We start from the raw sequence: 27,448 nt of genomic DNA on the forward strand, positions 1-27,448 counted from the left end.
CAGAAAACATCATCATTTGTATGTGAAGACAAATGAAGTGAAAGGTGTTTGTTTACTGAGGAGCAGTGACTTCACATTGGCATTGGCATTAGCATTAGCATTAGCATTAGCATTAGCAGGAGCAGGAGCATGTGGTGGCATGTGACACCTGTGATCAGATCACTCAGGTCGGATGTTAACAACAGTTGTAAACAGAGCGTCAACAGAACATCGAAGAAATGTGTGGATCATTTTTAAGCAGCAGTGACCACATGTTTGTACCCGCTGCTCCTCGTCCTCCATGTGTCTCCTCCTGCTCCTGCTGGCTCCAAGTGGCAAACAGGAAGAGGAAGATTCCAAATGGATTTATCTAAACTGCCCTCCGGTGGACAAACGTGATATTACATCATTCATGGCTGTTCAACTGTTGAAACTGCCCTCCTGTGGACAAACGTGATATTACATCATCCATGGCTGCTCCTCTGTTGAAACTGCCCTCCAGTGGACAAACGTGATATTACATTCATGGCTGCTCAAGTGTTGAACCTGCCCTCTGGTGGACAAACGTGATATTACATTCATGGCTGCTCAACTGTTGAACCTGCCCTCCTGTGGACAAACGTGATATTACATTCATGGCTGCTCAACTGTTGAAATTGCCTTCCGGTGGACAAACGTGATATTACATTTAGAGGAGTATTTGATTCAAAAACAACAGATGCCCCAAAAACTGAAAGGGGCAGCTTTGGAATGGGGTTAGGGCGTATCTGGTCAGCAAGAGATCATGTCTGGGGCTGGAACCAAACCATACTCAAACTTGATACTCAGCAAAGAGAATAAAAACCCACACCACATTTTGACAATCTGAACATAACTAGCCCTGAAAAGCACTTGAAAATCAGTCAAAAACATCATAGTATAATATGTCGTCCAAAATTACAGTAAAATGTCATAGTATAGTATGTCGTCCAAACTTGGTCAAAAACATAGTATAGCAGTATATTTGAATATGTGTCGTCAAACAAGCTAAACATTTTTTTAAGTTAGAAATGTGTTGAAGCTTTAAAAGCAAATTATTTTATTTTAAGTTGTTCAATTCCTTCACAGTCAAGAATACACTGCTGGAAAGGTTCTTCAGGCAGGACGACACACGTGGATTTCAGGCTGAGCAGAAAAGGTTGTGCTTCTGGAGTTTCTCAACGAATAAGAGACACATTTATATTTTATTTAAGGACTCAAATGCAAAATGTATAAAAATATTTTAATGTGTCAAAAAGTAAATAAAAAAATATATAATTGGCTTTATATCATAGTGCATATCATCGTAGAAAGCACTGCAACTGTGAGATGTGGAAAAGGAAACAAAGTCTGCAGTCAACTTTTCCTACAGGAAGTGGGAAAAGGTTGAGTCGTTGTCGCTCACTTTGTTTCGCACAAACTCCAGCGATCAAAGTTGGAAAGTTCAAAGGTGTTCTTCCATGCATATGAAACAAACATGTTTTTTTAAAGAGTTATCATCGCACAACTGACGCAGAGGAAACACTCAACATGCATGCTTTCAAATGGTGCATTTTCTTTATGCAGCTCAACGAGGAAAATAATTCCATTTTGTCACAATACAATTGAAAGTAAACATTTATTTATCAGTCGCTTTAAACTAAGACAACATAAATGTGTGTATTTACACACAATGTGTATTTACATTAGTGGATTCTTTTTATGCATAAATTCTGTTGCAAGGATTTAACACACAAACGCGCAAACTTTGGTCCCATTTCACTGCAGCTCCTCGTCACTGTCGTCCACCTGCTGTATGATGAGGTCAGTGCCCGAGTCTTCAGCCAGGTGGTCGTCGTTTACCATCCAGCTTATTTTGGAGTCCCCCTCCTCCTCCCCGTCCACGCCCAGCAGCAGGGCCGGCTCCTCAAAGGACCCGTCCAGACTGTCCATGGGGATGTTATCGCAGCCCACTTCCTGGATGCACGCGGTGCAAATGCGGTAGCGTCGTGTGCCCTCGCACACCATGTGCCCCGTCTCCTCTGTCACTTGACACTTGCACTTCCTCGCTTGATTGATCTGGGGAAAAAGGAAAGTGCATTCAACGTTACATATTAGTGCTGACTGTAGCTGTGTGGGGCTGCAGCGATTACTCCGACCACCTCCTGTAGTGGTTTGGCAAATCGGTTAACAACCTGGTTTCTTGGTTTGTGGACAAAACAAGACATTTTAGAACATCATAATTTTCCAGGTTTAAAAAACACCTGATCAACATTTTCTAACATTTTATGCACCAAACCATGAATCCAGTATTTGTTTATGGAGCAGTAAAGTAGGATTCACCTGTGATTTCATCACCTCAGACGGACGTTAACAGCACTTGTCAACAGAGCCTCTGTTTAATGTGTCTGCATTAATTTTCATTGTTAACATGTGACTTTAGTGAAAACCACATTCACCTTTTTGCTCCTTTTTCAGGCTGAAGCCAGTCCAAGTCAACTGCAGCTTTAGAGCTCTTCAGTGTTGGGATGTTAACACAAACTTGATCAACACTATTTTTTGTCCAAAATGAGTGTTGATCAAGTTTCTCAAGTATAACCCTATATTAACTACCAGGTGTCTACAAGCGACATAGGAAATAACCACACGAAGGTAAGTTAAAGTGAACGAATACAACTGAGCCAGGATCCACTACAGCTCTCTCGTGGCAACACAGTCTGTCTTGTGTTCCAGGTGGAACGAACTCACTCAGGATGTAATGGAGGAGAACGTGAGTCCTAGAGAGTCAGTGGCGAAGCGGCTGCTTCGTGTGGAATGGAGATGACGAGCAAGCTGGAGACACAACAGGTGGAAGCGATCCCGGACGAATGGAATCCGCAGGAGAGTCGGTGTTGCTCTCAGCAGCAGGAGACGTGGAGACCTGAGAGGATGGTTCAGGTAAGTAGCCAGGTTGGAGTCAACGCTTCTACAAGCTAGGTAAGTGTACGTCTTTACCAGCGGCGTGAAAACATGGATCTGACACCAGAGATGTGCGAAGCCCCCGCCTTATAAGTCCGCTTGATCGCTGATCAGGAACAGCTGGGCAGGAGCTGCGCGGGTGGAGTCATCTCTGGTTGTCATCAGAAGAACTGGGTCAACCACGCCCCCTGCTGAGAGAGAAAACAGACACCAGGGAGCAGCAAAGGACAAAACAAACTAAACTAAAAGCAGAAATGTGGAGAGTGGAATGGATCGTGACAAGTCACCTGTAAACATGTAAAAATGATGTGCACACATTAATCACACAGAAGTCTAATTAATGTACGGATCATTTTTAAGCAGCTACGTTACTGGACACCTGGACCCCAACTGTCTGGTGGACTTTCCAGGGTGTGAACCCTTGTCATTTTTATATATATATGTATATATATATATATTTATTTTTTTTAATGAATTTTTGGCAAGTAAAAATGTAAAATAAAATGGAATAACCCCCTGCTGACATGTTTCTGGGGTTCCGGGGGGGGGGGGGGGGGGGGGGGGGGGCGCGAGCCCAGCCCCGTTCTCCCACCGCCACACCACCACCAGTGAGTAATCTGTTGGGACCACGAACCAGCCACCACCAGACTAGCACAGTTTATATGTGTTGTTACAGGAATCATGTTCAGCCTATCACCCTAACCCAGGGGTCTGCCACCTTTAGAATGAAAAGAGTCATTTTTGTCCCCTCGCCCCCCAAATAAAATCAATCTGGAGCGGCAAAACCTATTTGATCCCTAAAATGAAGATACAATCACATGCTAAAGTGTAGGAAAACCACTTTGAAATGAAATAAATTACACTTTTCTGTAGTTTATGTCTGAGAAAACCTGCCTGGCCTAAGTACATGGATCTAAAGATGGACAGGACTCCAGAATGAGCCACTTTAATGGCTTTGGGGGGAGGTTTTTCCAATTGGACGTAATGGACAACATATCAAAACACTTTTATTTATCCCATTATCTTGACAAAAAGAGTGTGAAAAGCTAGACGGAGCCACTCCAGAGAGGCTGAAGAGCCACATGAGGCTCTAGAGCCGCAGGTTGCAGACCCTTGCCCTAACCCCTAAATGCTAATGAGCGATGGACAAATAACTAAAACCTGATTTGTCGATATAATTATTTAAAAAAAAAAAAGTAAATGAATAGGTATCTATACAATATATAATATATGTATATACATGTTGTACTTGTGGGACTGTTACAGTGTTAGGAGATTTGACAGCCATAACTGACAGCTGCGGTAAGGAGGCATCTTGTCAGCAAAAAAGCTCATGGAGAGCCGATTTTGTCTTCATACAGGTCGCTGGCTTCCCTATTTAACGTATCCCGGTAAATTCCACATCCTTTTCGGGGTTTTAACATCCTTTTTTTCTTTATTTCTTTATTTTCTTTCTCCCAACCGTGTTCTTCTCCTCGTTTGTTGACGTTCGCGAACCCATCAACATGGCCGCCACGTCCCAGAATGCAACGCGGTGTCCGAGCCCTATCTCCCTATTGTACATTTGGTACGGTCCACTAGCGCCGCTCCCGAGACGCTACATGACCGCGCTTTCCTGTGCTCATGGACAGCTGTGACGTCACTCTGGGAAGTAAGACTTGTCTGGGCTTTTTATGGCCTTTTAGGAAGGGTTTACAAATATGAAACTCCATGAATTCAAAATATAGAATACAAAGATCTATAAAAGCCCGTGTCCACGTCTCTATGTGTCCTGTGGACAGTTTTACAGGCGTCTCTTTTACTATTGTGGTCAATGGGAAAATTGCTTTTTGGGCCGCATGAGTATTTTTTTGTTGCAGTACCCAGAGTGGCCACCATGACAACATTGTCTTCAAGGCAGAGGGGGCGGTGCTCTGTCCATGGCAATACATTTATGACAATAAACATGGCGACGGAGGAGGAAGACGTGTGTGTATTTTACAGAAGTGGAGCTAAAGCTAGTTCGCTAACGTACTCATGAGGCGTTTACACGGTTTCTGGTAAAGGGACATAGGGCAGACTCATGACCACCTTTGACCACCAGAGGGTGCCATAGACCTGGGAATGATAATGAGGTATGTCAACTATTTGAGTCTAATTGTGCCCATTTGATGTAAAATGTCGCCTTAATTGAATTTAATTCGGTAAGAGAGCCTTGTGTTGTCCTATAAGCTGTCGCTGGCAGACATACGCCCAGCTGTGTCGACGAAAGACGTTATTCTAACTCAAATACTACGTTGACGTGCTATGCTAAACACCGGCTACTTTATTAGGTACAGACTCCTAGCAAAGTGAGTAGCATAGCATTTTTATCATAAACAATAACGAAGGAAGAATATAAAAGTACGTTAGGCTGTCCTTGTGCTTAATATATTGAGTATAAATACCAAAAGTATCTCCCCACGGAGCTCCACGTTTATACTTTTTTCAACTTTTTACACATTAAACACACTATTTAGATTAATATTAACTGTTTTACATTAGTTTAACTTTCCAATTTTCTTAATTTTCACCAATTTCCGTGCCCCACACCCTGGAGCTCCACAGCGGGGACAACGACCACCACCATCCCGCCTCCCTGGAGCCCCAGAGCGGATACAACAAGCACCACATACACACACCCCCTGGAACTCCGCTGCTATACTTTTTTCACCTTTTTACACATTTTTCACACTATTAACTAATCAAACCTTGTCACATATCAAGGTTTCTTCCCTCTGCTACTACTCACTTACTGTGTATTTGTAAAACTAACTAAAAAAAAATCGTCATGTCATAATTTTACAATAGAGGTTTCTATTTTTTATAGTTTGAACGGTGATTATTGTTGTAAGTTTATTTGTAAAACTAACTAAATAAAATGTATTGTTGTCACGTCAGGGTGTTGTCACGCCAGGGTGTTGGTCTCCAGGGCTGCAGCTGGGTGCCATTGAACAAAGTGGCTGGAGGTGCAAATAAGGTGAGCTGGTTTTTTCATGCTGTACCTCATCTGCTCAAGGTTGGACCGGTTTTGTGTTCTGTATACCCTGGTTTTAAAAAAAGTCATAAATAAGTTAAGTCTGGCCGTGCTCCTCTGACCTCTGGAATCAAAAAAGGTGTCTGCTGCTCACTGGACACTTGTTTAGACCAGCCTAACCCTAATCCTAGATCCTAGAGCTCTATTTTAGATGTTGCCCTGCTCCAACATATGTTAATGTTCATGTGCCTTATCAAGTGGCATTAGAGCAGCAACTATCGATTATTTTCGTAATCGATTATTATTAATCGATGAATCACTTGGTCCACAAAATGTCAGAGAATGTTAAAAAACGTGGATCGGTGTTTGTCGAACCTGGAAATTATGATGTTCTCCAATGTGTTGTTTTGTCCACAAACCAAAATGATTCAGTTTGAATGATTTCTTTGTTATGTGAAGCAAAGAAACAACGAAAATATTCACATTTAAGAAGCTAAAACAATCAGGAATCTTGTTTCAATCATGAAAAGAGCTTCAAACCGATTATTAAAATAGTTGACAATTAAGTAATCGATTAATAATCAATTAATCAATTAATTGTTTCCGCTCTAAGTGGCATATGAGTGTTGTCATGCTCAGGTGATAATTGAATGTATGACTCATCTTCAGCATCACCACACTTACTGTGTTCCTATCTAAAAAAAGCTTTTCATTTCTTGTTTATTAACATTTAGCTTCACAAAGGAGTTTAATTAAACAATTTCAGATGTACGCCTGTATGTGACATAATAGCTGACCAGACCTTTTGGTACCAGTTGTGGTGTGAATCACAAGGCAGAACACAGACAGAGGGGATCAAACATTTATTTACCCTTATTAAAAGTTACAATAAAACCATGAACGTCTTCAAACGATAGCAAAATAAAAAGAGAACCAAAAAAAATATTGGCCAAAACATATTTACAGAGACAGTTTGCAGATAAAAGGTTCACATTTTGTACACAACTCCCAACTCCTGCATCATAAACTCTGTTGTGAACACTGCAATATTCAAGAAGCTTGAATGTGGTTTTAGCCAGAAAAAAAAAAAAAAAACGAAAATGCACAAACAAAGACTTTTTCCACCTCCCCTCCTCGATTTTTCGCTTTTCTATACATGACAAAATATTTGAAATTTGGGGGTAAAACATAGGAATGTAGAATTCTAAAAATCAACAAGATCATTTGAAAGGTTTATGTGTCCGTATAACAGTCATTTTGAGTGAAGGAGATGTTTTACCCCCACCTCGCCAACGGTGACAATTTTTAGATCCCAAAAGAAGATGAGAAAGAAAAATAAAATGTTATAGGGCTGCCACACTGTTAAAAAGGAAGCTTCTCCATGAATTGGGAAAATAAGTCAGTATTCCTGATTCGCTCCACATCCAATCCGTTACCTTCGCCACACGCCAGTCCCTGTGTGTACCATGAGGGGGCGAAACAAGCCGACACTTATCATCATGAGAGGGCCCGGTGAGATTCCGTCTGTCGAAGAACAAATAAAGGCAGTGAACTGGTGGTTGAATCAGCAAATGTGATATATCCTTTGTCTTCTTTTGTAGCTTTGTTTAGAACTTTTAAGAATGTGGCACGAGTCTCTCATATATATATTTATATACTTTAATCTTGGAAAATCAGTTCAGGCGTTTTTGGGGGCAGGGCGCAGTCACTCTGCCTTGGCCTCGCCCTCAGAAGCTGCAGGTGTTGTGGCCTCAGCGGCGGCAGCAGCGGGGGCCTCCTCGGCGGGAGCAGCCTCTGTGGCTGGGGCCTCCTCTGCCGCCTTGGTCTCTCCCTCAGGTGCGGCGGCGGCGTCGTCGGCGGCGGGTGCGGCGTCGTCAGCGGCGGCGGCAGCAGCCTCGCCCTCTTTGGCCTCCTCAGCGGCCGGTGTCTCTTCTTTGGTCTCCTTGGCCGCATGGCCGTTCTCCTCGGGCTTGTCCTCGGTCGCCGGGGACGTGGCCTCCTCCTTGGCCTCCTCGCTGCCCTTCTTGGTCTTCTTCAACGAGATGCCCTTGAACTTGAACGAGTTCTTCAGCGAGAACTTCTTCTTCTTCTTGACCTCCTTGGCGGCCTCTCCCTCCGCTTTGGCGGCCTCGCCTTCTGCCGCGGGAGCAGGCTCGATGGCGTCTCCCATGCTGGCCTCTCCCTCCTTGGCTGGTTCGGCCGTTCCGTTTCCATCTGCGGCAGCCACTTCCCCGTCGGGCTTGGCCGACACGTCGCCGTTGGTTTTGACGTGACCGTTCTCCTGCGGAGAAGAGGAGCCTTGTTAGTTATATATAAATAATCAAAACAAACATCCTCAATAGGAAAAACTACTCTCAAAACACGGGCCGATACTATAGATTACACAAGTGTTATTACACCAAACAGATCACGTGACATTTGAAAATAGTTAAGCCATAGAATGCTGAGGGAAAAGCTGCTCGCCCTGACAACAGGGGGAGTCAACAGCTGTTTCCTGCTATTCTCCTGTCCAGACACGCGGGGGCAGTAGTGCTACGTGTGAGCGTACACGTAGCCAGCGAGTCGGGGAACAAAGGAATCCCCGTGAAACTTGGTGTGTGCTCACAGCCAGGAGCAGCTCTCTGTGTGAGCTCCGTGTATGTGGCTGTACATCAGACAAAGCCACGGTCACTGTGGCGATAATATTCCCTGATCTAACGCACTCACTGTGACCAGAAAGACTATTGAAAAGGACAGTTTTCATCAAACCATCCGCCAACCTGTTTTGGAGAAAATAACAATATTCTGATCTGGTGTCAGTTAACTCTCTCAAATTAACCCTCACACATTACTGTAATCCCGTGTAAAACCAAGATTATGGCCGTACATAAGGATTTCGGTTCAAGGTATCGCCTGTAGCTGCTTCATTATTTGCACCTCCGCAAAATGCGCCTCGACCAGCGCGCATTTGCATCCTCTGCGCACCCATTTGTCTCGCATCTTTTGTTCGACGCCGGCTGCGGCGCGCCTCGTCTTGCACAAAACGGCCAACTCATGACAGAAAACACGGTCAAAATCGTAATTTCTATTTCAATGTGACACGTTTAGCCTCAAATATTGAGGGTGGGGGGGTGGGGGAGCTGCCCCCCCGGTGGGTGAAGCAGACGCTATTAACAAAGGCTGGGTCTGGTGCGCGCTGAGCGGGGACGAGCGTGGCCAGTCGGCGGCTGCTCTGCTGGAGGTCCCCGTCGTTTTCAAACATCCGGTTTTAGCCTGATTCGGTCCTGATTTCTGACCTACAGTTTTAAGAGAGGAGCCGGGTTCTGCTCACAGAACGATGGGCTCAGCGGTGGCACCCACGCTGCCAGTGGGCGTTTTTCGGTGCCATGTGGCTGATGCTGTGCTTCACTCACCTGGCCGTTGGCTTTGGCAGCTGCGGGGTCCGCGACGGCAGCTTTGCCCTCAACAACTACTCCACTCTTGGCAAACTGGGCTCCCATTTTCTTCCTCTCCTGCGAGTGTTCTGAACCAAAAAAAAAAGAAAATCGAAAAAAGAAAAACCTCGAGGAGTTGTTGGGTTATTTTTAGAGGGAGAGATTTAAAAATCCAGATCAGGGATGGGTGAGCTCTTGCCAAAAGAGGTTAATAAAAATCCGAACCGGATCTCCTTCTCCCGAGCTAGATGTAGAAGCGGGATGGTCTTCCTCTCTCTTTTTCAATGTTCACCCCAAGGCTGCTGAGCTGAAATTAAAGGATGGCAGGGACGCGACTGTGAGTATTTCAACCGCGCCTCAAAATCGACCAGAGTCTCCTCCCACGGGCGTGACAGTCGCGCTTCAACCAATGTGCACGTGGGGGATGGGCCTCCTTCACCCCACTGTCACTCCAACACTCAACTCCATCACCAGCAGGACTCTTTTCACTCTTTCGCTATTCTTTCAAATCTTTTTTCTTTTTTTTAACTTTTCAGCACTTGTTGCATCTGTGCACATTTCCAGGAAGAGTTAAAGATACAGTATGTGACATTTCTGCATTGAAATGTCTAAAAATGACATGACTAATGTTCAGAGCCGGACAGTAACGGAGTACATTTACTTGAGTACAGTACTTAAGTACAATTTTGAGGGATCTGTACCGAGTATCATTTTTGGGGAGCTGCCTTTTTCTCCCAGAAGTGACAAAAATAAATTGTACACAAATAAGAAGAACCACAGAAGTTCAGTTCATGTCTGAAAGCCGCTTTATTTCTAAAATAATGTCCGTCAACATTTCGCCGCTGTCCTTTTAGCTGAAATAAACCCACAGATCACCTCGACGCTCTGATTTCCCGCTGGAGGGTTATGGGGATTTGAACGAGAAGCCATGAATTTTAATGATCGCTGACGGATTTTGAGTGACAGAATCAGCTTTCCAAGAGTAAAACTTGTTGCATAACACTCCGCGGAGACCTTGTGATGGCACTGGGGTGGCTTTGTCACCAGCACAGACAAGCGCGACATTGAATCATCTTGTCAGCCAGTAACAACATCCCAACAAGGTGTTTTAGCCAGGTCAGTGTATCCCAAGATTGCACCAATAACATGTCCTTTTTATTGTTTCGTTTTCCAATTTGCAGTCCAAAACTGATGGGTTCCTCTTGTGCTGTAGTTGGGGTCAGGGATCAAATGTTTGTAAGTTGAATTACGAGAGTCAGTTGACAGCTTCCATTAGTCCAGTATATATGTATATATATGACAGCTGCTTTACATTTTACTTCTGGAAAAAAAATGCTCTTTTATCTATTAACAATGGCCTCATTCATCCCACAAGTGAAACCATGGTAACAAAACAGCACTCTGTCATCTCCATAAGACTTTATTTCAGAGGAATTTATGATTTCCTCTCATTAAAATGCTCTTCTGAAGATCCATCTATCGCTCTCTCTCTCTCCATCTTCCTTTTACCAATCCGACGACAAACCAGCCTCGTCCACACGTGCACACCCTCACACGAACATGTCACAGCCATGGTATGCGAGGCATGCGAACGCCACCCGGAGAATGATCTCCATCCATTATGGCTTGAGCTTTTTTCGGGGAGGAATAAACCCTCAGGGGTCCGACCACCGCGTCACAAATTCTCCTCAGACTGAGTCAGGAAGTAAAGTAATATGTTCAAAAGCAAAAATAACCCCCATCTCGCCATCCAGGGAACGCATAGCTCAGTGGTGGTTTAGGAATGTATCGCTGCTCTCTGATGTGGGACGCCAGAGTCACGTTCTCTTTGCGATGAGGTCTTTGCATTAAGACTGTCAGATTTCAAAGGGATGTTTGTGGTTTTATCAGCACAAAAGAGAGATATGAATCAGCAGGGGGGGAGTCCAGACCCTTTATTATCCATACTAATACATTTTAAGATGTTGAAGATGGAAAAAAATCTGTCCTGAAAAGCTCTCTGCAGAAGGAATTCTGAAACTGAGACCCGGCCATTAAAAACAGCAATGGTCAACAGTAATACAAAGGGATTTATTTCCTTGGTTCAATAAGAAGATGTTGAGAACTGTTACTAAAAGTAAGTGATAATAGTGCTTCCACAGCTAAAAGTCAGGTTAAGAACCGACCAGGCAGTAACTACATCATTGTTCCCAAAGGTTTTTACTTGTCCAGACAAAAACCCAACTTTATAGGCTCTTGTGGAGTGTAAATGTAGCTGTGATGCTGCAAATTTTACATCAAAAACTGATTTGTGAGGATATATCCTTGTGTCAGTGTTGTCCTCACAGCCACAGTTGATTGACTGATTTAAGTATTCATTGTAAGTCGATATTATTCTGATAAGGGAAGGAAAACAGTTATTTTGCTGCTGCAGCTATGTCGTACGTGACAACTGTGTTGTTGTGCTGTCAATGTGTTTGTTGTGCAAACTGTACACACCGTGTGTGATGACGACAACGCCCGATTCCCTTCAGCCGAATTAGGTTATTAGGTTGCTGACTTCCTCGACCTTCCCACTTATTTTGTATGTACCGCTTAACGTGATGCTTCACATGTGTTCCCTCCCCCCCATCCCCTCCGTAAAAGTGAATATGCCTGATTGTGTAGTTGCCCTTTTTCCTGCCTGACACATGCAGGATGGGCTCTCAGATCCTACTAAAGGCTTCTATTGTCTCTCCAGTGAATCAACTCCCTCTCTGTCTCTTGTCAAGCCAAGCTGATGAGCATCACTAGTTACTGAGAGTGACGGGGGGGGGGGGGGGGGGGGTAAGAGCTTTGCTTCAGGAGGGAGAAACATTTTTTTACAGTCACCTTGAACAAATTACTCAGCCATATCGGCATGATAAGTGTTTAATTTCCCATGGTTCCTCTAATTGTCATTTTTGTGGAGTCAATCGTCTAACTGCGTCACCACACAACATCAGAACATCAGTTTGTAATCGGAATTATTGTGAGCGGGAAAACTTTGTGCATGAGATAATATGACAACACCCTTGTAAATAAAAAAAACACATTTCATTTGAACGCTAAACAAATGCAAATGCTCCAATCCATTGTGATATCCAAGCAGTTTTCTCTGTATGTTGACATGTAAATTAGATTTTAGATGTCCTGACATTGTCTGGCACTAACAGAGCATTTGCATTGCCAAGCAACTCATTACAAGGAGAATCAGGTGCACGGCCCTCTTCACTGGAATGAATACGGGTGCGTCGTCTTAAAAGAAAGCCCCTTTGTAATGCAAATGAATTTGATCAACTGGCTTATTGACTGCAAAAAGAAGCTCAACAGCAGGCAACCAAACACAGCTACTACACGGCAGCCATCTTGCCCCGGGAGTTTGTGTGCAGACGTTAGGTTCGGTGTCTGTCAGTGGCTTTCGGAGGAGATGTTAAGCTGGATGTCCGCGCGCTCAGTCAGGCTCGCAAAGTTGGACTTGTCTCATTGATAAAACAGTTGTTTGCGTCGCGGGTGGAACACAGACGCACAGCATCTACAAACAGCAGTGGTCATGCTAATGTGTGTATTTCTCCCTCCTCACACACACACACACACCACCCCCCACTCTCCCAATGCCGAAGGTGGCCGACAATTCTGTGTGCATGCAGACATACCACCGAGCCGGTTACCATGGCAACCGCTGCTTCAGTCGACGTCTCAGCGAGAGGCGTGATTCGGTGGGAACCCAGTCGGGGGGGGGGGGGGGGGGGGGGGTGGAATGGAAGAGGATATGGCTTTGGCGTTGTTTTTGTTTCCCTTATCATCTCTGCCGTGTTTATTTGAGATGACTCTGACTCCCACAATTTATGCAGCTGAGAATCTCAGCCTCTGCGCGACCACAGGAAAATGAAACGTGGTTTCCTTTTAACCTTTAGCCCTCACCGCCCCCCTTGTCACATTCAGTTGTTTTTTTTCATGAAATTCCTCCCCGTAGTTGCATGCAGTGCACATCTCCTTCCTCCCTCCCTCCCTCTGTGTGTGATTACCTCTGCTTAAAAGTCTCAAGTCACCATAGGCAAAAAAAAAAGCCTCGCGCCTCATCTCCACCTGCTGTCATAACATTCAGGTCAGGCAAGAGATAGTGATAAGCAACAGATGACGAGACAAGAAAAAGAGAGGGTGCGGGGTTAAGGACTGCAGATAGTGTTGATGAATGAAGCGGAGGGAGATGAAGGGGGCTCTGCAAAGTCAGTCACACTGTGTGTGTGTGCCAGACAGGGGCACACAGTAGTAGGGCAGCTCATCCCCACTGGCAACAGCACTGCAGCATTACTAGGTCAGTGTGCCATCATCTCATTCATCGTTACTGCAGACTGCTCTTCTTCCTCCACTTTTCCGCTCTTCATTCCTCCCACGCTTTCTAGCACTCTTCTTCCCTCACACAGTCACACACACACACACACACACACACACACACACACACACACACTGTTTGCACAGCTATTCTTTTAAGGACACTGCAATGACATCTCAGTTCTGCCTCATTAGGACTAGGTTTTTGTCTCCTTGAGGACTACTGGTCCTGACAAAGGTCAGTGTTTATGCTGGAAAAGATCCTAAAAAGGCAACAGATACAAGAAGACACACACACACCAAACTTTACATACAAAAAGTGGAAGTGGAAACCAAACAGACTGAGCAGGTCTGAGGTTTTGAGGCCACATTAGACTTCTCCGACTGCGTAATGCGTTATCCGACTGCGTAACCACGGAGACCCCTCGAGCCTTCATAGGTCTCCGTTGTGGTGCTGGATACGCACTGCAGTTTCCCGCCTGATCAGTAGGGGTTGCTACGCAAGGTTGTTGTGCTTCTTGCTACAGTGAGCAATGGCGTCCAAGAGAGTAAGACTGTTGTTGTTGTAGCGGAATAACATTGAAACAGTGGCCGTTTCTCACCTGAAATAAATATTTTTCTGTCCCGGAACGCAGTTTTAAGATCATTTGAGGCAAGAAATTAGCCATTGGTTTGTGTATTAAGATATGACGTATCTATAGTTTGGCAGCGATGCTGTCGGCGGTGATCAGCTGCGCCTCTGTGGACGCTCGGTACGCACTGTGGCTGGCACAGAGCAGCGTTAGCTTGGCCTGTCCTGAGGACGCAGCCCTTGCCGTCTCCGTTGTCCCTTGACGGAGTGACGGACACTTAAAAAATATTTTGTGCAGCCGGAGACGACACAGAGGCTCTGCGTAACCTACGTAAAGCACTTTACGCAGGAGTATAAATTGGGCTTCACTGCCGCCCCTGAGTTGTTGTAGTTTTTGTTTAAAAGTGCCGTTTTCAAATGAAAATGTAGTCGTGTGGGTGTAGCCTCTGTCGCTTGTTTGTTCTCTTGATGATTGGTGACATCATTAAAAGGGATATATTATCAGAGTAGTAACGTTTACTCAAATAATTAACTCTAAGTTAAGAGTTAAATGACATTTCATTATCACCGTTTGTCAAGCCCGCCCGTGTCTGTCTCTGACCGAAATCACACAGCAACGGACACAATCACAAAGTGACAGACATAAATCAATTATCCCTTGTTGAATCAGTGTAATGGCGTGGAAGCACAAGGGCAGATACTCTGACACGCTCCACATGGAGAGGGGAAAAAAACAGGCCAATAAAACATAATGGGCTGTATTTCATGACAACTTTGCATTCCTGCATATTGTAAAAAAAAAAAAAAAAGGCCCAGTGACACATGACCACACAGACATAACCCCTGCTGCTTAGAAAATAGCTGAGTGCCATTTGTTTAGTACACACACAGACATATAAGTGACAACAACCACTTGCGTGCAGCCACATGCAAATTAATTTACTACCCCCCACCACCACTCCACACACACAAACTCATTAGCTTAGACCTGGGTTATCTGCTTGCTGGGCCTTTTTTTTTTTTTTTTGGCCAATCTGTGAGATCTTCACTCTCTCTGAGCCCCCTTCAGTTTTTCCTCTCTGCCTGCTCCTCAAACCCTCTTCCCCCCCTCCTCCTTATCCTTCTCCTCCTTTAACCATCTTCATTGTAATGCAGATTTAAGTCCAGGAGGGGGAAGGGAGCGGCGGAGGAAGGGGGATGGTAATAGGGAGAAAAGGGGGTTTGTGGAGAGGCTGTGGGTGGTGTTAAGTATGACCTGGCAACCCTGCTGTGCCTCAGCGGGCAGTCCAGCGTGGGTCAGGGGGAGGGGAGCCTGACAGAAAGACACAGAGGGAGAGAGAAAGAGATCTTTGAGTTATACCCCATCCTGTATACGTGACTCAGACATCAGATATCAACATCCCAGTTTCTTCGTCAAAATATGACAGATGTGCCCCCTTGTACCTTCATTCAACAGAAAATCATCCAGGAGAGAAGAATGGGATGCTCTATTCCGTCTGGACATAATGAGCTAAATGCCACTGAGGTCATGTTGTTGTTCCCTCTGTCAGAATAATACCATATCAGACTTAACTACAAAATGAATAGCAAATCATCGTGTGCAAATGGGACAGTATTAATCTGGTTATTCATTTGTTTGGGGGCAGCGAAGCCATTACCAAAATCTCTTTAGTGCTGTATGCCTGCACAGATTGTTTGGCTATTACACAGTGTCAAATTTAGGCTGTTGTTCACAGTGTGTGTGTGTGTGTGTGTGTGTGTGTCAGTCCCAATGGTGATAATCATTTTAAAGGAAATTACTTGAGTTCAAAATCTGACTAAAACTGGACTTTTCATGTGCATGTAAACATTTTAGGCCACCTGAAATGTACGCCGGCCACAGTGTACCACAGTTCCCACCCCCTCGTTTTAACTGGATAATAATACAAGAAGCAGCACCAAACATGGCACAATTCAGGATGAATTTATTATCTTAAAAAAGGAATATTTTTGAAATGAATGGATTTAAAACCGAAGCATCGAAGCTAAACCAGAAATAGGGCGTATAACACAACCCTAGCAAAGTGGAGGCGGACACACTTCAGCTAATAAATAGATTCCCCACGAGTGCTTGTATACTTGGACGTAGCTGAACTCGACCTCACTGTACATGAAAACAAACATGTTTGAGAGCAGAAAAAGACTTGCAGCGAGAATAAATACATGTCTTGAGTCAATACTCAGCCATTGTTTATTAATGAGCCTTGTGTGGGATGTTTTTATTGACTAATTTACTCCCAAATTTACTTTCAGACACACAAGAAAGAAGAGCAATGATGACCAAGTTCACCTATGCCGTGGTTCCATCGAGTGGATCGGTTCTGTTTTGGTACGGTATGCAGGTATGTAATTTTTATGCTTCTATTAGGAATAGTACCAAAATATCCAGCCCCAACCATTCCATTTTTTGGCACCCTTCCTTTGGAGTACACTCTTAGAAATAAGGGTTCCAAAAGGGTCCTTCTACAGGGGCTGAGGTTCTACCTGGAACCATTTGCTTCTGAAAAACCCTTTCAAATGTTCTTGGTAACACTAATGGTTCCAGTAAGAACCATTTTGATCCAGAGAACCCTTTAAAACCCCTTTCAAGAATAACAGAACACAAAACACGAGCCTAACCCACACCATTCCAAACTGTACCATACTGTACCAAATCAAGCTGTGAAACAGAGCATTAGAGGAAGTATTGGTTCAGTTACAAACAGCAAAGACACCGTTTCCTTCTCACAAAGCCACAACTCTGAGCAGAATTGTGTTTATTCTGCTTTGGCGTGATTCATTGTTTGGTTGTCGTTGTGGCTTCACGTTTCCATTTTATCCATCTGCCATTGCAGCTGGGTTGTCATGGAGCGTCATTGCAGTGTGTTGTACTTGTTTGTGAATGTCCTATTTATAACCCACCGCTTCTATCTCTTGCCCCCAATTCTCTCTATTTGTTCTCCCTCCGTTTGTTAAAACATGGTTACATAAAAACTGTTCTCTTTGAACCAGTACTGGGTCATCATTGGGGCATGAAATTCTTTGAGTTATTAAATCACTCAGGGGACAGGTCGAGGTTTTGGGTTGTTTAAATTTCACATCTGATATATTCTGTGCTCAAATGTAGCATAACCACATCATACATACTAAATACTAAGGACACTATTGTTGAAGCATTTGCTGATTTGCTGTTGCTTGCATGTGTATTTTCACTTGGTTATAAACTGCAACAAATTTGGAACCCAACAAACTCTCACACCAAATATTGGCTTTCCGTCCAGTTTGATTATAAGGGTAGCAGAGTGGCTAACCAGTTAGAACAATGCAGACACTCCAACATTGAAGTGAAGCATGTGTCACTGTTTATCCCTTCTGCTACATTCATACTGAAATACTTTCATTTCTGTGCCCAGATGAGTGTTTGAGCTCCGTATCAGAAGTGATCTGCAATGATACGAGCACACTTCAGAACATAAATTGTGTCAGCGTTGTGACTACAAATGAGGGGGAAAACCAATGGTGAAAGGCAAGATCACGCTTTTGGATGTGAGACCAGAGATGAAACTGAAAAATTTGATGTTGTGTGGCCAATATCAAGAATTTCCAAGCTATTTTATCTTCAGGGCTCACATAGTAATCATATCATTTGGAGCAGAATTTCTACATTTTTAAATAAAAATTGAGAAGTGTGCCCCTCATTTTTTTTCCAACTGAGATCTGACCACAAGCTAATAATCAACTGCTTATTTAAAAATATGCCAGGTTCATATTTTGTAATAAAAAAATTATGTATACACTCCCGAGCGCAATCTTTGTATACTGAAAGCTGGACAATTAAGACAGGGACTTAATGTATGCTGTATATGGGGTTGGCTGACTGCCTGGAGACCTTATATTTTAGTCTTGCAAATAAGGTTAGGAGTCTTTAGCCTGAATGGTATAATGGTGTAAAGCTCTCTGACTATCGGGCTACGAAGACTACGGCTTCTTTATCATACTGTCACTAGTATTGCGTTTTCCAAGACTTCTGGGTATACTGCTTGCCTTGTTCTCTGGCCTAGTGGAGAACAAGGCAAGCTGTATACTAATATCTTATCACGGTTTGAATTGATCTGGAACTGCTCGACTGTGTTTGCTGTGCAGCACTGAAGTGAAATCCACTCGTTTGCTGAGGCAGCTAGTATTGATCCGTTTTAGTTCTACCAACCTGCCCAGGTGAGTCTGTATCAACCTCCTGCAATCTTAGGGTTGGTTAGCCCAATATTGCCTACAATACTGCCTAGAGTCTGTACGTTTGCATGCAGTTTAATTGAGCAAAGGCCATACTGCTATGTCCGAGACGAAAAGGACGGTGAGATGAATTGTAAGCATAAATCTCGCCTCTTCTTCAGTCCAAAACTGGGTCTTCTCTGTAGCTTTCGCTCTCGCCATCGTAGGTGTGTTCTTTTCCTGCAACAATAGTGCAGTTTATACATAGTCGCCTTCAACTTTGGTTGCGCAAACACCAAGTCTGACTCTAGTCCAACTAAGGGTATAGGGACAAGTGTTGTGAATTAGTTTAGCTAAAAACACTGTGATGCATGCATCAGATGACTGTTCAAACTTGTCTGTTTTTGTACCTATCTAAATAAACCTTATTAATAATAATAATAATAATATACACGCAATTGGACTATGAATCGCATTATCTTAATATGTTAGATAAGACTCGCTCTATTTCAGACAACAAATGATTGTCTTAGTCTGACTAAAATCGAACCTTTAACATGCATATAAATGCACTGAGTGATTGCAGGTGGTTGGCTGAACCAGGGGAGAGAAAGGAACTGGAGTGAGGCAAGGGCAAGGTTACTGCATGAAGTTATTTATATGTGCATCTCATCTGGAAATGAGTGCAATCAGTCTGGGCAAAGATTTACTGTCTGTGCCCATGTTGTTCTGGCATATGTTCACTCCTTGTGAGCTCCTTGTCAGAACCCTGAATGTCCCGTCCTGAAAGAGAGATAAATTAAAACAAAATGGGATGAATATATTTCCTCTTGACAGCGACAATATGAAAGACACCTGCACACACCTGCACCAGCCGAGGGAAACGTAAGCCATTTATCAGTCCCTTTGTGTAGCTTCCCCTCTGGGGTTTCTAACAAGGTTATCATGGGTCATTGATGAGCTGGGACTGGAGATCAATCTGAAAGCAGTTAGAAATCTTTCAGTATCAATGAACAATAGAGCTCTTCCAATTGGGGGGACAGAGGGTGACAGCAAGCAGCATGGTATTAGGGCCAAGGGCATTGGTTGGTCTCAGGGGGTTATATTCCATATGATCAGGTGCTCATGGCAAAGCACCATAATGTCCACAAATACCCAATATGTAAGCCGATCAGGCTCCAATCAGGACAGTGTTGGAGATAATCTGCTTAAACCCATTGACAATGGCTCTGATATATACAGTAAACATTATATAGAAAGCCGCAATTTGATGAGATGGTCAGGTTTTTAATTCATGTCATTTACGGATTTAGGCCGATAGGTGTGTAACATAAGCACAAAACCCTTGTCACGGGGACATGACCAGACTGATGCACAACCGCAGCAATGTGATCACTGTGCATTGTGGCCTGATTTTTGGTGCTGAGTGCCCTCGGGTAGAGTGGCGGTTTTATTCTGTTAAACAAAGGCTGTTAAACCATGAAGGCTATTCGGTGTCATGATTTGTCCCTGTGGAATATGATGGATTCAGATGTGGCTAGTTATGGAACAGCTCATCTTTCATTTACAGAAGAATTTGCCTAAAAGGGATTCATTCCTGAAACATTCCAAGGTGTCACATTTTCTGCCCAAATTTGCAAAAATGTCATGTGCATATGCTGCTGTCTAAGAGTTGACAGAAATGGCAAACTGAGAATTCACAGAATATTTTAACCCTGGCTCACAATCCTGGGCGGGATTTGGAAGAGTGACTGGTATTACGCTACTTACAGGACGTCCTGTCGCATTAAACTGTGCAATGTGGTTTTATGCTCTCTGCAGACCATTGAGAGAATACTTTTAAGGAGATTTATGAGGGTGTCATGGGAAAGTTGTCGAGATGGATACAAACTGTCTCTCCTAATGGGCTGAGTGACCCAAGGCTCCTCAAGGTCAGGGTGATTCAGAGTAATTAACGACCAGTGGTGAAAAGCTTTGACCGGTTTTTATCTCAGGCCCTGCGCTATTATCAAACACCTTTAACACTGAGGAGGACCCACTTGGCACAACTTAACACAACAATACCCTACACACCTGTGTATACACCAGCCACACATCCCTGCACACACACACACAGATATACTCAAGGTTGTTCAAGGACATAGGCGTTAGTTCGATCGATAGCATGTCGCAGATGTGTGTGTTCCCAAAGTGCTGTGTCATAGTCTAACAAGAGGCTGTTTCAGGGCAACAATGGCTCGCCCAGAGGCACAAGTAATGCTTACTGAATAGAATGTCTTGGCATTTAGAGCTGGATAACACAGCACACAAGAGTGCCTATGTCGTCCGCTGGGTATGTTAACTGAAGACAAAAACGTCTCACCCTATAGACCTGTCTCCTGCTTCTCTTGCTCAACCACAGGCTGAATCCCCTTATAAGGCCTGCAAGAGTATGGCGCCTCAAGCAGTTTGGCACCAGTGGCTGTTGGGCCTGATGTATGGCCTTGTTATTGCAAATTGAGAAGAGAGAGGCAACACATTGATATCCGCTAAGTGTTCAGGATGAGTAATGTGGCTGCCCACGCTTGCTGTTCGCCAAGCTTTCGGCAGGTGCATGGGATCCATAGGAAGATGCACCTTTTTAGATGAGGGCAACAGATAAGACAGAGGGGCACCCCAGTGGAAAAGAACTCTGCTTTGGTTCAGGCCTCTTAAACAACTGCACGGACAGTAATGACAATGGTGATGAAAGCCAGCCCATGGTTGCATTTCAAACAGACAGTCTATGTAATACGGTGAAAGTGTGCAAACACACAATGGTTTTGCATACTCCCCCAAACAATCCAGTGTAGTGAAATGTATTTTTCTCAGCCTGAGGAATCAGCCTGCAAACGTCTTTCTCCAATTGCTTCCTCACCTCCCGTAAGCGCAGATGGATCTTCAGAGACATTCCATTAAAACATCTCTTCTCATCCTTGACGTGCTCTCTGCAGATATAAAGCACATTGCCTTGCTGAGCCCCCCTTTTCACTTTTTCATCAGCTTGCATCATTACGTGTCACTTGTCATCCACGGAAACATCAAAGAGTCGCAGCCTTGGATTCTTCAACAATTCACATTCATTTTCAGACTAGTGTTAATAATGTTTACCATGTGGCGTGTGTGAATAATTGGATTGTTAATAATCCAATTTGCGGTGAGTGGATTGTGCAGTGACACCTGAGGACCCCCGACTCATTCTACACACTGTCACTACCTAAATGTAACAGATACAGCAATGTTTCTGTCAAATTGCAGCGAACAGCTTGTGACTCTCTCTCCCAGGCCTTGTTTTTTCTCTCTCTTTTCTTTCCTCGCTCCCCTCTGCTGCTGTGCAAATGGATTAATCTTGTACCTTCAAGTCCGAGGGGAGCGAAGAGTGGAGTGTGTGTGTGTGAGAGAGAGAGTTTTATGATTGTGAGTGTAAAGACCTTTACATTCCAGACATGTTTTTTTGGTTTTTAGTTTTGTAAAATGTGTTTGCATGCTCATATTTCCTTGGAAACCTGCATGCAGCAATGGAAATTTTCACAAAACTAATATTGTCTGACTGCCAAAAACCTAACCAATCAGAATGTTGATTGTTGATGATGTAGCCAATTTCGCTATCAAAGATCAACAGTCTGTGACATTAGAAAAAGTCAAAGAAATAAATGCAAACAGCTGTGATTGCTTACAAACATAATCAGGTTGTTACTCAACTACACAAGTGTCAAATAGGCTGAAACAGTGAAGTGGTAAAATTTTGAATCCTCTCTTCTTCAGTGTTTCTTCAGATATTCTCTCCCTTTTTCTTTTTATAAACTAAAACGGCTGCTGATCACAGCTAGACGCTGACTCCTCCAGTTTCTTTGTATGAAGCAATTTTACTTATTTTGTGCCGTATATTCACATAATCATGGATGTGGTTCTATTTATTTATGTTTCTGTGTCATGACACAGTTGAAAAGGAGAAGAGCCTATATGCCCTCAGCTATATAAAGATAGAGTGTTTTTCTTTACATTTCCTTTTTTTTCCCCTTTCAGTCGACTGTTCCTTTTATGGAGTCCCAAAATAGAGTCAGATCCATCAATAAACCATGTACCTGCTGTGCATCCCAGCTCTTTTCCAGTTTCCCTGCAGCAGATAGAAGAGGGGACAGCCATAGTTGATGTGCCTGTTAACAGAATTGGATCTGTGTAAAGCCCCCAGTCTCTAGTAGAACTCATTTCAGCCAGTGCTCATAGCTTCTCTACTTTATATATATTTTAATTAAAACCCTAAACCTTTCTTTTTCCAGTGTATATGAGTATCTAGTAAAGTTATTTATTGATCTAGGTGCAAATCTTCACAAACTAGTGTGAAGTATTGAAATTATCTTTGTTATGATATAAACTGGCATATCCACTGCCTCTCTGGTCAAACACCAGCTACTGCATTAAAATTTCCCCAATGGCTGTTTTAGTCCATTTTTGCATCACTGCTTCATTCTTTCATGACTTTCTTTCCTAAACAGCACAAGGCTTATTGTCCCAGAAATGTGATGTTAGCAGCACACTTGTTAGACAGCTGCAAGCCAGTGTCAGATTTTACTACCAGAACACACCCCCTCACTGCTCCACCCTCACCCTCGCTCACTCAGGCCCCACTTCTTTTATTGCATTTTTTTAAATTCAGGCATTGAGTTAGCTGCAGAAGATGGAGTTTATTACACCTTAACAGTCATATCGAATAAAACATGTATTCTCATTTTCTATCTCCTCCCGTCACTTCTAACCCCACATCAAACGGTCCCCTTTCCACCTCCTTCTGCCTTTGCTCTCTGTCTGACTCTCACTTCCCCTTGATGACTGAGAACAACAAGAATGAAGTTCCACCTTCACCACCTAATGGCGCTTTTCCAATATACAGTTCTAGCACTACTTGTCTCACAAACACACAAACTAGTGACAGGCAAAGCGGTTCTTTTCGGTGTACTGAATCATTAGAATCAGTTAATTCTAGTTAAAAGATTAGTTCAGTACTCAACTCCGTCTGACACAGACACTGACCTAAACTACAGTGGCACAGGTTGTGATACGACTCACAATCGCCGGTTTTTGGCAGTGCTGTCCCGAAATACACCAGACTCCTCTGTTAAATATAGTGTTTTTTGGAATTTTCAGCTCATTTTCAGGATCGTTGAAGTCTTTTTAACTGATCTACAGTGTGACATCGTTAGGTGCGATTGTTGTGTTGGACGTCACGCTTATGACTCTTCCAGTTATGACACTCTCTGACCAATCAGTGGCGGGCAGTCTGTTGACGACACAATTTTGATATCAGCCCAGCACGCTTGGAACCTCGCCAGAGCCGGTAACCAAAGAAGCACCAGGTACCAGGTACCGAATGGAAAAGCAAAAAGAAACTGAGTAGAGTCCAGTCAAGCCAAGCCGCACTAGAACTGTATCATGGAAAAGCACTGTAAATATCCCAAAGCTGATACTGAAGTTGGCTTGAATTTCTCAACACACAAACACTCTTAGAACTAGAAGTGCTAAGTAGAACCATACAGGTTCTTCGGCTTGTCCTCATAGGAGAACCCTTAGTGTTACCAAGAACCCTTTTAACACCCTTTATTCAGGAGTTCTTACTGGTTCTTACTGGAACTGTTAGTGTTACCAAGAACCCTTGAAAAACAAATGGTTCCAGGTAGAACCTCAGCCCTTGTAGAAGAACACTTTTGGAACCCTGTGTAGTGTACATGAATATGGCTATTTTTTTAAATTCAAGTCAAACATTTTTTAGCCAACAACATACATTCTGTAATATCTACACATGGCAGCTATGGTATAGGAGATTATGTTTATGGAAAATAAATTATGATTAAAGTATTTGATTAGGCAACTGAAACAAATACATTTTTTGAGAGGATACCTTCTCTACAATCAGCGCACTACAGACAATCCCCACTCTCCTGGAGCCTGCAGTCGGGGAGGAATCATGGGAGGTCAGGAAGGGCGGGAGTTGCAATATGACATCACATCCATAATGGCTGCCACACAGGCCCCAGCTGCCACCAGCTGCTGCACATTAAGCAAAGTGCAGCAGGCGGATTTGTTTGAGCCAGTTATGGGATAACTCAATAACATTACTCTGTTAGGGGCTGCCTTGAGCTCTTTATTTCATAATGTATTGTGGGTTTATCACACTGCCTAACACCTTACTCCCAGGAGCTGTAGTGAACTTCTAAGCTGATTACACCCCGTGCTAAGTTCATTGGTCATTAGAATCGGCCTTGGCTCATCAGCCAAGTATTACCAGACCTTGTCATCTCCATATGAAAACACTGTTGATGTTATGCAATTTTCTAGATGGAGTTGCTGGAGTTTATCAAGCGAGGCCATCAAATCAAACACTTGATGTTTTCCTGGCCCCTGGCTTGCACTCTTTACATGACTGGGTCTTAAAGCTTTCATGAAAGTAGGTTAAGTGCCTTGTGCCACACAGCATGCCATTAATCTGACCCGCACAAGTGTGCCACACAGGCGTCCCGTGGTGAATTCTCAGAACTCACAAAAACTCTTCCCACATTGTGAGAAAGAATTGTAAAAAAGTCTAAAAAAAAGACTCCATGTGTGCTGATCTCCAAGAAACATCTTTTGATTCCCTATAGGTTGCTGCTGGTCTGGCCATGTGCCATCGCCGGACCTTTGTGACAGTAATTGTTTGGGATGAAGGTGGCAGCTGTGGGGGAACTGAGAGGCAGAAATGTGATAGTTTGAACCCTCCCCACCCTCTAAGCTCTACCTTGGTCATGTCCACTCTAATGGAGATAAATTTGGGACAGCGTCGATCTTTCTTTATTTCTCTCTCTCTCCATTTTGGCCCCAGTCCATGATCAACTGGCCTTTGCCACCATCTTTTTTTCCAAACCTGTGCAAACATTTCGAAAAAGTCATATAGCATCTGCATAGAGACTGGAAAAGTGCAGTACTTTCTGTTTTTAATGACTCAGGGCAAAAATCTTGTTTTAATGTCCTACCATTGCTGATATTTATGGTCATAGATGAGAATCTTTCTCGAGGCTCCTTTTAAAACTTAAAATTAGTTTTGGACAATAGTCCACATATTTATGAATCTTTTTTTGGGGGGGCGGTGAATATATTTATATTCCATAATTGTTACCAAGTGAAACCACCTGCGCACAATCAGTGTACAGATGAGAATGTGATTAGTATAATCACTTGTAATTGCATTAATTTCATGGTTATTCTAATGCATTACACTGCGTAACAGCACGGTGGGTTTTCAGTAAAATATTTGTCGGATGTAAGATTGTAAAATGTGTCACGTTCCCTTCCAAATCGCATTAGCCTTTACCTGCCCTTTGCTGCTAACATCTGTTACATGATGTCCGGCTTTGGTGCGGATCACAAAGGGTTCTTCAGCTGTCTCAAAATTTCACCCTGGGATTTTCCATCTTCACTTTTGATTGCATTCTGTCTGGTTCAGCCAGTCGGCTTTATTCCTCTAGATCTATATTGGCTGCAGGCTTGTTAGTCGACCTCCCTGTCTGTCCTTTAGTCGCTTGAATGGGGGGGTATAAATACCTTTTCCTTCTACTATATTTCTTCACCTCATCCTGTCCTTCACATCCTTCCTCTGGCTTGATTCGTCTTTCGTCTGCCTCCCTTCCTTTTAAGTGTGTGTTTTTGCTGTAGTGGAGAACACCGTCGTAGGACAATAGATACAAAACACACACAGATAAATATTCCGACACACTGTGCTGTAGTGGCATGTGTGGATGTCATCAGTATTTTGGCTGCTCGTGGACAGAGCGGTTGTTTCCACAATGATAAACACAGTATCGTCAAAGAGACAGGAGAGAGGAGTGTGTGTGTGGCCCGGGGGCTGCTCTCGGTCCATGGGGGTGGGGACCTGGACCAGAATCTGCTTTGGCCGTTATAGCAATCTGGGTCAGTGTATGTTGGAAGAAAGTTGAAGAGAGAGGGAGACTGACCTCATTGCTTCTCCAATATCATTATTTTCCCAATCATTCACAACACTGCATTCTTAGAAATAAGGGTTCCAAAAGTGTCCTACAAGGGCTGAGGTTCTACCTGGAAACATTTGTTTTCTGAAAAACCCTTCCCCGAAGAAAGGGCTTTGTAAGGGTTCTTGGTAACACTAATGGTTCCAGTAAGAACCATTTTGATCTAGTGAACCCTTTAAAACCCCTTTCCTGAATGAAGGGTTTTAAAAGGGTTCTTGGCTCAACCCTCCAAAAGGGTTCCAGGTGGCTTCAGGTTCTACCTATATGGTTCTACTTAGCACTTTTAATTTCTCAGAGTGTGGGACGTATTTCTGAACAAGGAAATACGTCCAATTCCCTCTGCGACAGCACATGTACGCGCTCGTGCACACAAACACATCCACGCACACAGGGGAGAGGAAAAGGAGTTACGACAGTCCTGAATTGAGAGGTCAAAGGTTACCATTACAAATGGCTCACGTACAGCCACACTAATCACACACACACACATACACACGGTGACACTGAACTCCACTTCCATTCTACATGATCATACATTATATCTGTCGGGACTTTGTTTGCAGCTATTAGGTGGGCCCCATTTTCTCACCATCTAAGTGTTTCCTCTCTAATGTCTCTGGTTATGTTCTTGAGTAAAACATGAGTGAGAAAGAGAAGAATCGGCCACCTCTTTAGCTGCACGTCTGTTTAAATCTCAAAGACATAACCCAACAACCTTTTCCACTTTCTTTCCCCCTCTGGCACTCCCTTCGTTTTCTTTTTTCGCTCCGTTTTTTTCCGAGGCACCTATCTGCCTCTCCTGAGCCCTGAACTCCTGCCAGTGACTGTTAGAGGAATCTGATTCGCGTTGATTACATTAACATCCTCCAGATGTTCGTAGTCGGAGATCTGACACTTCTGTACCACAACTGTCTCATCCCGGAGCGCAGAGGGATGCAACGCC

At 43.6% G+C, this 27,448-nt stretch overlaps 1 protein-coding gene across 1 annotated transcript; it reads right to left on the bottom strand.

Moving 5' to 3' along the window:
- Nucleotides 1–6,784: 6,784 nt before the first annotated feature.
- marcksl1a (MARCKS-like 1a) lies at nucleotides 6,785–9,634 on the bottom strand. The gene is made up of 2 exons (XM_083907753.1): nucleotides 9,322–9,634; nucleotides 6,785–8,210 (listed from the first exon to the last, which is right to left on the bottom strand). Exons 1-2 carry the CDS (start codon nucleotides 9,406–9,408, stop codon nucleotides 7,635–7,637), a joined length of 663 nt encoding a protein of 220 aa, XP_083763879.1. The 5' UTR covers nucleotides 9,409–9,634; the 3' UTR covers nucleotides 6,785–7,634.
- Nucleotides 9,635–27,448: the final 17,814 nt, after the last annotated feature.

The sequence above is a fragment of the Microchirus variegatus genome (genome assembly GCF_963457635.1).
Source record: "Microchirus variegatus genome assembly, chromosome: 21".
Classification (NCBI taxonomy): Eukaryota; Metazoa; Chordata; class Actinopteri; order Pleuronectiformes; family Soleidae; genus Microchirus; species Microchirus variegatus.